This window comes from Pholis gunnellus, assembly GCF_910591455.1.
Source record: "Pholis gunnellus genome assembly, chromosome: 3".
Taxonomy (NCBI): Eukaryota; Metazoa; Chordata; class Actinopteri; order Perciformes; family Pholidae; genus Pholis; species Pholis gunnellus.
In genome coordinates, this window is record NC_136529.1 from 6,673,754 (window position 1) to 6,685,635 (window position 11,882).

An 11,882-nucleotide genomic window follows, 5' to 3' on the forward strand; every position below is an offset into this window, starting at 1 on the left:
TATTTCTGTATTTATTTCAGCATTCATTTACTATTTTATTTATTTATTTCAGCATTTAAATATTTCAGTATTTATTTCAGCATGTATTTATTCTATTATTTATTAATTTCTGTATTTATTTATGCATTTATCTATTTATTCCTGTATTTATTTATACATTTATTAATGCTTTTATTTATACTTAAGACATTTTTCATCCTCCATAGGTTGCATGAGTGCGAGTACACAACGAGGCTGTGATGGCGGAGTAGTCTGCGTAATGACATTTTAAAGTCTCATTTAGCCTTTTTCAAGACACGTAAAAGCAAAAATGTATGAGTGGGGTATTTACAGATGTATATGTCGTAAAACAAAATGTTAAATCACTTAAACTTGTGCGTTCCATTTGCAATTACACTTCGAGTGGTGTTGATTTGTGAAACTTGTGTTTGCCACAGAGCTTATTTTCTGCAATAATCCAAAATACAATAGAATGAGGGAACCAGTGTGATGATAACTTTCGTTCCAGAGGTAAGAAAACCTGTTTCAAAGTCCCACTGACAAACACTAATAACTGATCCAACCGTGGTCTTTTTCTCAGCAGTATGCCGTGTGGCTCACCTCATGTGTTTAGATAAGGATGGTCGTTTTTTGACAAACAAACTAATTAGTTGTTAACTTAGTATTCATGTTTTTAAGGTTTGAATTCCTTGTTGCAAGTGTTGTAGTGGGTGGAGTGCTGCTAGAATATAAATAGTAAACCACAGAAACACATCAAGAGAATAGAACGCATTTATTCCGTTAATGAGGCTAAAACACGTTAGTTTCCAGTTCTTTAAAACAATTAATTATTAGTATAAGTTATTTCTGCTTACAGTTGACTTAATAATTTTGTATGGTTTTACACCCATCTGTCCAATAATCATAAACTGTAATGACCTTGATTTGAAATCTCTTCCAATCTCAGAGGCCTAATATTTATCAAGCAAAGCTGTTTCTATATGTCTTATTCAGTTCTTTAAGGATTGTGAAACAAAGAACAATTAAATGAATGCCACAAATAATAGAATAACCATTTGGAAAATATCACATGCTTAGTGTCTCCTTCCTTTTACGGGGAATAAATTCATGTAACTTCAAAATTCACTTTTATTGTCTGCTTAAAAGGCACAAGTAGGCTGATTCAGCAAAACACTTAACTGTCAAAACTTACACAGTCATAGAATGGAACTTGTGCATCTGTCTATTATTAATAAGTAAAATAATAGGATTTTGTGTTTTGGATATGGCTGATTTAAAACAAATTTAAAGGGTAAATATACATTCAATTAAATTCAGTAAAAGTTTGGCCGGTCTGATAACATGAACACAAATGTCAAGAAATAGCCAAAATACCATTAAATGTTATGCTTTTGTTGCACAACATCCCTTCCTCATATATAGAGGCAAGACGAACAATACATTAACTGGACTAACTGATTAACTGATGAACTTTTAGGATTTAGTGAACATTGTGACAGATAACACTAGCTTGTGAACATTGTGAAATTTCAGCTTTTGACAGAAAACTAAGTTGGTTTTAAAACTGCTGCTGGTACACAGTATGTCCAGAAATGTTGTGTATTTGTCCAACAAACCATTTCAGTATTTGAATTTCTTTTAGAACCCGAAAAGTACATTCTCTCAAATCCTAAAATAACATAAACACAATACACAATAAACCTAATCAATAAGATAAGACATAACAGATGATAGCTCGGAATATATTTTATAAGATCTACAGCTTGTTTGCATGGTAGATGAGGGTATTTGTATTATAAAAATATGTTTACTACATCTACTTTATAACTATTTGCAATAGTGAAAATTGTTCTTCATACAGAAGAGCTAATTCTATCGATATACTTTAACTTCAGTAAGGCATTGTATTATTTACAATGATGGTTTTGTTGCTCGTGCGGAAATGTTTATGATACTAATGATCAGGCTTCCAGTTCTCAGCCTCGGCATGCAGAGTAAAGTTAAACAGAGAGGTTGAGATAGATGGGACCAAAACCAAAAATGTTGTTTCATGACTGAACCCAGAATTGTTGCCCACATTGTGCCATGAAGGAAGAGGCTTTCATCTTCACTCAGAAGCGAACACAGCCACTAGTTTCTTCTGGGCTGTCAGAGTCGCTTCCTTCGCACAGGGACTCCTTCAAGGAAAAGAAAATGTCACTGACGTTCACAGATGAATGCCAAACAGCAGCAGATCCTACTGGAGGAAGCTAACAGCCTACCAGCAGGGCCCGGAGTCTTTTAAAGTTCCTATTTGAAAAATTAGGTCATTCTGAGAAATGTGACAGTCCACACATTAGTGGACTCTTCTTTAGCGCATTCTCAAGAAGTGATTCATTATAAATCACATTCCGACTCCATGTATGATTGGCTCCTAGTAGCCTTAATTCTATGCAATAACAAGGAAATCAATACTTAAATACCCTGAGAATTCCTACATTATTTTCCCATTTAGAAATATATTTAGGTGTGTAATAAATACTATAATCAAAGAGTTTTACGTTGTTGCAGCCATTTATGAAACTACCACAGAATCAGCGTCTGATAAGAGTTGTCTTGATAAGGCCACTGAGATGAAACAATGCCGACAGCTTTTGTTCTTATTCAAGTACAAAGGTTAGACAAACCGAAAGATTGAAAACCATAAACAAATGCACCAACAGATGGCCATGGGTTACTATGACATGAGTTGAATTGTGGGAAAGAAAATGAAAGGCGGGCTACATGTACTAAATCTCCAGGATACTCACAGACAACTGCTTCCTGTCCGAGGCTGTAAGACAGGTTTAGAGGAAGTGGGGAAAGAGAGAGATAGAAATGTGGAGAGGGGCTGTAGCACTTTACCCACGAGGCCAGGCCCACACATACACAACACGTACAAATATGAATATGCATTTTTAAATTTCAACATTTTTTTGTAAGTTTGACATCTGTCATTTGTATAATGTGTTAATTTTCTCAAATTGATTCAGTTTTTAATCATCACTGTAGATTTATGAAGGTTAAGTTTAGCTAACAGTGTGTACTTGTACCAAAATACAGTACAAGATGCCTTTGGTGTGTGTGTGTGTGGCTTTTCTATCCCATAGAGGCTAACTAATAAAAGTAGACGTGCTGTTCTGCATATTCAAGCCGGAGACAGCCCAGTGGTGAAGCAGAGGTCATGCAAGACAAACATCTGACTTTGGAAACAGACAGGCGCAACATAAAAAGACCCATTCAAGATCCAAGACATGCCCTGAGAGAGAAAGATAGAGAGATGGATTCTATAGACGTCATTTTCAACACGGACACTAAATTATCGAGACAATCCAAAACTGAGGCGAGGGAACACCAGACACAGGGTTACAACTGTGGTGGGAGGTGACTTGAGTACAGTTGACGGTGACTGATTTAATGGGGGAGCCTGTAGCTACGGCACTAACTTGGCTTTGCCGTCCATCTGGCATCAGAGCTGATGGGGTGGGGGCGAGCGGTAGCCAGGGCTGGTTGCCCGCGCTGTAGAGCCTGGGACGCTTGACCTGGTCGTGACTGGACAAGGGCGTGTAACTATTCCGCCGATGTATGAGAGCAGAGCCCCTGGGGATTTTATCCTGGTAGGAGATGAAATACCGCAAATGTTAGGGGAAAAAGATGAGGGAACACACAAAAATCCAGGGGGGGGGGGGGGGGGGGGGGGCGACACCTTACCAGACACAGCTAAGCAAACTAGCCGTCCTATCAACATGGATCCACAGCAACAGGTTAAAACAACTGGAGCCGTTTTAAGTGACAAGACGCTGTTTCAACCAAGTTATTCAACCACACGACACCAAACATTGATGAACTGTAACAGTGCAGTCCTGATTGCACAGACAGATGAACAGCTGCTCCAATCAAGAATAATATAAGATTTAAAAATGGGACTAGTAGCTCCACACACGGCAGCCTTTCACACACAATCTTTATATCAGGGTGCAACCAGAGAAATAATCATGATTAGATCAGCCAAGCAAGGTAGCACGAACAGCCGTTGCCTCCATCGAGGTAAAAGAACACCAAATTAACAACTGACTTAACATTCATTAGCTTGCAGCTCAAGCCAGGCGGATTAATTAGGGTTAAAAATAAAAGCAACAAAACAAAACCGGGACACAGAAAAGGGATTCAAGGCAGCAAAGCCTCAAACAGGGGATCAAGTGCAGACACAACGAGCCTATTAGACTTTGGATTAGAGATTTGCTGGTGAGTTTGGAATTATTACTTTGCAAGTAAACAATAAACATAATTTGCAGCCATGATCACATTTGAAGCTTTACTTTAACAATGCCGTATGCACATTTATGCAACAATGCGATTCAGCTCGATGCAGAGCGACTTACAAGAGGCCGGTCTCGATGAGTGTTCACTGCCTCCACGTTGAGATAAAACATCTCCACTTTACAACCTAGAGGACAGGAGATATAATAGATTCTTAATAAAACATGCATATAATGCAGAAAAAGAATCAGTGTTATGGTGTATAAGCTAGAGGTAAAAGCTTACCATATGCAACAGGGGTCAGCTTGAGTATTGTGTGGAGCGGGCATTTCATGTATGGCAGGTCTTCTGTGGGATGAAGAAGAGAGTATGCTAAATTGTCGTATCATCTGCTGGCGGAACGTCATATGTGTATATGTGTGTGTGCGCACGTGTGTTTATCTGACCTGCACTCTTGTCCAGGAAGTAAGCGAGCAGGCAGCGCATCACAGCCTGGTGGCAGATGACCAACACGTTGCCCTGCCTCTCCAGCTCCATGATAACCGGCTCCAAGCGTTGAACAAGGTCTTGGTAGGACTGAAAGAGAGCGAGAGAAGAGACTGTTTTAAACCCACCGTCGAAGGACACGTTTAAACAAACAGGATTCAGTTTATTGCAAACAAAAGTATGGAAGGAGTGTTGTCAGGTCACCTCCCCTCCTGGGTAACGATAGTGGTACTTGTCCTGGTCCCTCAAAGCAAACTCCTCTGGGAACGCGTTCTCGATCATCTCATAAGTCATCTCCTCACACACACCCTGGAGAAGGACAACAGCATTTGTATTAATGAAAAAAGCACAAGTAAAGAGGAGAGTGGAATCCCTTTACACACACACACCCACACAAGCACACGTTTCTCTCTATCTAAACCAGAGCACTGTGAATCTGTAAATTATTCATAGAATTGTAAAATTCACATCCCAATTGTAAAGGTACTGACTGCGTCAATCTCGTTGAGTATCTTCCACTGTTCATAAGGGACGCCCAGCTCCTCTGCAGTCTGGATGGTTCTTCTTAGTTGGCTCGTCCACACCTTCAAATCCGACAATTCATGCTCCTCAATGAAGTCTCGCAGGGCATGGGCGAACTGGATGTGAGAGATAAAGAGAGAGAATTCCAATCATCTGTCTGTTCATTCATTTTTCTGAATTAATTTCTTAGTATTTCTGCTTCATTAGATTCATGTCCAGTTGACGGAGACAAGAAAATGGGAAACGGAGATGATTAGATGTGATAAAGGGTATGACTCAGGTGTTCATAATAATACAGTTAAGTACACCTTATCCCACTGATCTGAGTTCATAAAATGAGGATTATGAAAAGAGAACCTGTTTCCCTCGAGGAGACAGTTCAGAGTCTCCTCCGATGCGGCCTTCGACGTTGTGGTCGCTCTCTCCATGCCGACACAGGTAGATGGAGTGAGAGTGCACGTGGATGTTCATGAGGTAGTAGACAATCTTACTCTGGATGTAGTCCTGAACGCGGTTCACCAGAAAACGCCGGCCCACGTTCATCACCTTGATGAAAGATAGGTCCCTGCAGGTGCCAATGAATCATGTAAGTGAGTCAAATAGTTGTTTAACGACACCATCTAGTGGTATCTTTCTGAACTGCAACTGCAATTCCACAAAATGATACACAAGATGCAAACAATTGTACTGCTTGGTTAAAAGAACATTCCAAAATGAGCTTTATAGGAATAATCTTGGAATATTTAATTTGTGTAAACAGTATTAAATAACGTTTGAAAAACAAATATAGAAGCAGAAGGAGGGGATCAGTTCTTACTTGTCGTAATCATCAGGATCTAATGGTTGATAAGTAACCTTGTAGCACTCGATTCGTTTGAGGAAATCGCCCATGACCCTCTCTCTGTGTCTCTCAGGGTAGTCTGGACTGGACACTTTCACTTCCTGTCACAGGTATGTGGCACATTCAAACAATGTGAGCAAGCACGGCCGTTCTCACATAACACTGTAGATAGTGTGAATATTAATAGATTACAGTTTCGACCAAGACGACAAGTCACAGTCAAACCTTTGAGTCTCATTGGTGACACAAGATCGTACCAGAATATTAGCAGCAATGACCTCTGGGTCGTCACACACCGACTCCACGAAGAACACCTGTTGGAAAGAGGGCAGCTCACAGGGTCAACATGTGCAAAAGCTTCCTGAAAATGTCCATTGAATCAACGCCATGTCACACAATCAGCTGTTTCCATATCAGATAATTAAAGGCACTCAATGGAGTTTTCAAGTAAACAAAAACAGTGATGTTTACATTCACCATCTCTTACCAAAATGAATTGTGTGTATTCTTGACTGAATTATTTCCAACCATTTTTGCTAGCCGTTAAGTCTTCTTTTGTGCATTTCCTGGTGTGTTGCAACGTGTCTTGGTCGGAAAAAAACTAACTGTCAATCAGTGGAGTAGCAGGAAACTGGCAGCAGAGCTGAGTGTTATGTTTCACACGCATGTGTGTCCTTGAGCACAAAGTGCAAGATGCAATCAAAACGGGCATTGCTCTAAACACATTGCTCAATATTGCTACTAGTGGTCAAAAACTACACAAAGTACCTTTAAGAGTCTTTCTAAACCAAAGAAATAGGGGAGTAGAACTAGCAGTGTTGCTAGCAGTTCCAACTGTTTTCTGTGGTCATTTGACTAGTACAAAGCAAAATGGCAATTGTTCCTGAGACATATGGCTGGCTAGTTACCTAGGTCACCATGTAGGTGACAAGCTTGGCACCTTGCCTAGGTAACTAGCTTGTCCTTCTCCAGAGCAGCAGCGAGTGAGGCGGAAGGCTCATATAGACCAAGCGCTGCCACTGGCCACCAGCCCGCTGTTCGATCATTTTCCGTAACAAAGTGTAGCATGGGATAATTAGCAAGCTAGCTAGCTAATTCATTTCCACGATACTTAATGCTACACTGATTACAGAAAATGAGCCCAAAAAAAGTTGTCACATTTCAATGCGGGGACAAGAGTGTGTGGATGAAGCATCCGCGTCTTCCTGTAAGTCTGTGTAGTGTATACGGAAGTTAGCCCGCTACAACGGTTGCAATGGCAATAGTGCAAACAAAAATGGCGGCCGCTCTGACCATCCAGCTACATTGCTTTGAATGGGAATATCCCTTCTACTCTATTTTATTTCTATGATCCAAACTAAATTGATTGACAAATGAATTGACCTTTTTGTTCCTCTTCTATTTATCTTGTTACGCCGCACTTAAGGGTATTACAGAAACACAAAAACAGCTGACTCTAAATAATCTTGGGAGTTAAAGGCCGATTTAATCTTTTAACCAGTTGTGGCCACAGTGGCTTAACCAAAGTTGCGTAGTCTCACTTTAAGTCCAGGAAACTGCTCTATGCACAGTGTTTAAATATCAACTCCTATTTTCCACCAAAGCTCAATGAGGGAAAAGAGGAAACAATTGCAAAGTATGAACATAATTAAGCAAATCTCACCTTGAATGCATTCTCCTTCACAAAAGCTAGAATGAGGTCACGCCGTTCTCTTGTTGTGTTTGTTGCATCAAACACCTAAAAAGTAAAAGGGACACAAAGGAGGGAAAGTATTTCTCATGTATGATGCGAGTGTTCACTGGTAAAATGTTTGAGGGACAGTTTAGGATTAAGACTGTCGTACTGCAAAAGGCGTTTCCCTTCTGGATATTTCTTTACGTTTGGAAATGAGTCAACATTGAGACACAAAGAGACAGAGGCAGAGAGAGGACTCACCGCGATCTGACCTCCCTCCACCAACAGGTACGCCTTCACATCCTGCAGAGCTACCAGAGCACACTGCCTGTGGGAGAGAGAGAAAACATACATGGAAACAGTGCTCTGAAGGACCGTCAGTAGGCTCTCATTCACTAAAAAGATTGGTAGGTGACATGGAAAATGTCAGAAATCAGAAAGTATGAGTATTATGTCGTTGGAATCATGCTCTTTTGATCATCAAGTAGACTGCTAACCATAATAATAAATAAAAGATTAGCGTCTTATTTTACATATTTCTGCATAAGGGATATTGATAGTATCTTGTTTAAAAGATCAGGTAACTCAAACACACACAAAAAAAAGATTTTCTAATCTCCTCCTATGGTGTCTAATCACGGAGACAGTTTAGTTTTTTTATTGCCGAGGTTATGAGATATCTAGCTCTTTAGATTTCTGCTGCCACCCCAACAAAATTGAGGTACATAGAATTCAATATAAGCTCAGCGGCAATATATATTTTTGATCTTTTAACAAAAGGTCTTGGTTACACGTTTGATAATCCATAGACCTTATTGTGCACAGTTTCATTTGAACTGCTCTTTTGACAGAAAAGTAATATTTTTGGGGTTGATTTAGTCTACCTTGATGGAATCCTGAGGGATTTACTGAACAGAACAACACTAAATTGTCTCGTAGAGTTAAAGAAACGGTTTTACACTTTGGAAAATGTGCCTAGCCGTTCTCCTGCCGAGAGTCTTCTCAGGTAACTCTCGGCAAGAAAACGAAGAAGCGTATTTTCCAAAATGTCACTATCACGTACACTCAGGGGAATGATTTCCATTTGGGATAATGGATATATGCTGTTTTCTTCAGTAAATCCCTATTTTTTGGCCACCACTTCTAATCCAACTCTCTGCCAGAAAGCAAAATGGCGTATTTCAGAAGACGTCGACCTTTCCCTTTAACTCCACCTGACTGATACTTCTTATATCAAAAAGACAAGGTATTTACAGCTACTGTTAGACCCAGCTGGCGGGCTTGTGTCAGCTTCAGAGTGACAGCGGCAGCTTGTTTAATATCTAGGTCACGATTCAGCGTTGGGACGCTGTCAAGAGCCTGTTGCATTTTTATGAAAGCCCTGAACAACAAACTCCATTTCGATTACCACTGCTGGATAAGACCATGAAGGAAAGAGAGAGACAGTTGTAATCTGTATTCTTAATCTGTTTGGGGAAATAAGCAGTGAGTATACAATTGATCTGAATACAAACCAGAAGAATTTGGTGGTGATACTTTGTCAGGTGGCGTGTCTGCGCATGCACATTAACTATACATCAGTGCCAGTTTAAGGTAGTATGAACATTATGCTGACTCTGTCTCAACATCGACTGTAGGCCTGAAAACAGCTTAGTCACGGATGCAGCAGAATACCAAACAGACCCATGTTACTTGGGGGGAATGTTGGCATTAATATAAAAAAGGCAAATGAACCTGAAAGAGCTGTGACACTGTTTACACAAAAAGTTAATGCTCTTCAAGTAAAGGTGTGGACCGGACAGTAGAAATGCTGCAGCCTCCCTTACTGATAGATAAATAATATATGTCCTGTGTAATGACTGAACAACAGCCCACTTACTTCCTTATTTTCATGGCTTCCTCATTGTCGTGCCGGAAGAAATCATAGGACTTATAAGCTCTGACGGCCTCTCTGCGGTACACGCCCAAGTTAAACACTGAAAAATGAACAAATGACATTAACACGGCGTTACAACGATTACAACTCAACTGATGCTGAATTTAGCCTCCTATTCTCAGATACTCACATACAGCAGGCTACGTACATTTAAACATACATGTCATGTCAAATGGGGGTTGCTACATAAACCAATATGGAGAACGTTTAGACCAAAGTATTTGAAAGTAAAAATAAACAGTTTCACCTGTAATCAATATATTAGATATCTTCCTACCCTCATTTTATAACCTGTGACAAATTATTGGCAAAGATCTTTTGATTCTCCTCAATATATCGGGACGGTTTTTGTTTTATTTTTTAGAAAAAAATCTGATTTATATTATTGATTTAAACTGTTAAATGAGTTTGTAGACCAATATACTCTACTTTTGAGTTGACACTCATGACACGATTTGGCTATATTGATTATAATTTGAAATATGTGCAGTGAGCTCGACTTAGATTTACTATTGGGGAAAATTGAAAGAGACAAAGAGAAAACAGGATTTTGTCACATGTCATCATGTACCTACCTTTGGTTGGGACTCCGATCCAGTTGAGGTAACGCGTAAGTTTCTTTGACATGTAGGTCTTCCCTCTTGCAGGCAGGCCGATCATTACGATCACCGTTGGAGAGTTTGTCATATAGGAGGCCCATGCTACACAGGAGACAGATGGACAAGCACATTAATAGAAACCCCACACAGTTATAGCGTCTGCAATGTTAATCACCTGCATGACAAAATGCTGCATAACAGGCAGAGAATTTAAGGTACGTAGATGTAAATGTACTGTCTTGGAAAGTTAGGCTGCGTTACAACACAATGAAAATACTGCAAGAAAAGTGCATTTTGTGGCAGGATCCTTAAAGGACAAAAATAACAATTAGGCCATTTTTGCTCTGGACTAAAATAATTATCTCTTCAGACAAAAATATCTCTTCAGACAAAAATATCTTCAGTGGACTGGGATCAAAGACAGGATCTACAGAAATTAGAGGAGGAAACGTCCTGGGAGAGAAAGGCAATTTCCTTCAGAACAGTGGAAGCCACAGAAGGTGTCACACAGTGAACAATACAAGGATTTATGCTACGAGAGCACCTGTGGACTCTTAAAGCAGTCATGCAGAAGAACTTGTTCAAATGGAATTATTGTGGGAAACTTAAGACTTCACTTACAGCACTTCTTCTCATTCATTCTCATGTCTGCTTTCTTGGCTTCTGCTGAGTTTGCAGAGCCGTTGTCTATCTGAGTGCTCGACATGTTGAGAGCCTTGTTTGAGTAAAAAATAAATAAATAAAATCAGCTCTCTTTCTGTCTCAGAAGGGGATTATCCAAGCTGGGCTGAAACAGAGGAGTCAGATCAATGTTAGTCAGTCTATTACTGCCATGCATTTCTGATAGAACAATCTTAAACACAAAGCTGTGGATTCTCTAAAAAAAACAATATGTTATGGCTCCATGGATCCCTGGTAACATTCACCAGAAGAGCAAAGGATGAATATGCTGCCACCTCATCTCTTAAAGGGAAAGAAGTCCGCTTGGCTAAACCCACTGTATTCACAAACGCCGCATATGAGTAAGCCATCATTTTCTCTTTAACTCCGGTGACTGAGTTCATGCGACGCGAAATCCGACATAATAACATAATCCCAAATGAAAATGCACAACAACATCCGCCTCAAACATATTCTGTACAGGACGTATCATATTCTTTTTTTTTTTACCTGGTCGATTTGTAAATAATATGAATCGTGCCGGGCGGAAAGCCTCTGCGGACGCCGTTACGCACCGTCGGCACGAGTGGGTCTCACGATTTTTGCCGGACCGAGAGTTTGCACCCGCCGCTGCGGCCGGAGGAGCCAGTCTGGTCGGCCTGTCCTTGGTGCGGAGGCGCCTCCTCGGCCGGCTGGTGTCCTTCCGAGCGGAAGGTGTGTCTCTACGTCATAATTTTTTTTCCTACCGTAACGTTGATAATAGATCATACGTCAATGCACAACCCATTATCACTCATTTAAAAAAAAGACTTAAAGAAAAAAAAACAGTAAGAGCTCTGCAGAGGATGAAGTGCAACCCAGCATGTGGAGAGAGAAACCATACGA

General features: G+C 40.2%; 1 protein-coding gene across 2 annotated transcripts; it reads right to left on the bottom strand.

Moving 5' to 3' along the window:
• Positions 1–791: 791 nt before the first annotated feature.
• On the bottom strand, positions 792–11,716 carry pfkfb2b (6-phosphofructo-2-kinase/fructose-2,6-biphosphatase 2b). 2 transcript variants are annotated; one of them, XM_079186234.1, is made up of 17 exons: positions 11,508–11,716; positions 10,959–11,124; positions 10,314–10,439; positions 9,682–9,778; positions 8,064–8,130; positions 7,791–7,865; positions 6,385–6,441; positions 6,104–6,228; positions 5,644–5,851; positions 5,256–5,402; positions 4,969–5,073; positions 4,725–4,854; positions 4,564–4,626; positions 4,401–4,465; positions 3,465–3,632; positions 2,790–2,812; positions 792–2,177 (listed from the first exon to the last, which is right to left on the bottom strand). In XM_079186234.1, exons 2-17 carry the CDS (start codon positions 11,041–11,043, stop codon positions 2,108–2,110), a joined length of 1,611 nt encoding a protein of 536 aa, XP_079042360.1. In that variant the 5' UTR covers positions 11,044–11,124; positions 11,508–11,716; the 3' UTR covers positions 792–2,107. The 2 variants fall into 2 exon arrangements, with proteins under 2 accessions (XP_079042360.1, XP_079042359.1); XM_079186233.1 differs by lacking the exon at positions 2,790–2,812.
• Between the last annotated feature and the right edge of the window lie 166 nt (positions 11,717–11,882).

Excerpts from the sequence above, each read along its gene's own strand:
- pfkfb2b (XM_079186234.1), bottom strand. The coding sequence starts at position 11,043 with ATGTCGAGCACTCAGATAGACAACGGCTCTGCAAACTCAGCAGAAGCC. Across the intron at positions 5,852-6,103 it reads GATCCTGATGATTACGACAA|GGACCTATCTTTCATCAAGG; the intron begins GTAAGAACTGAT and ends TGGCACCTGCAG. Across the intron at positions 4,627-4,724 it reads CTTCCTGGACAAGAGTGCAG|AAGACCTGCCATACATGAAA; the intron begins GTCAGATAAACA and ends TTCATCCCACAG.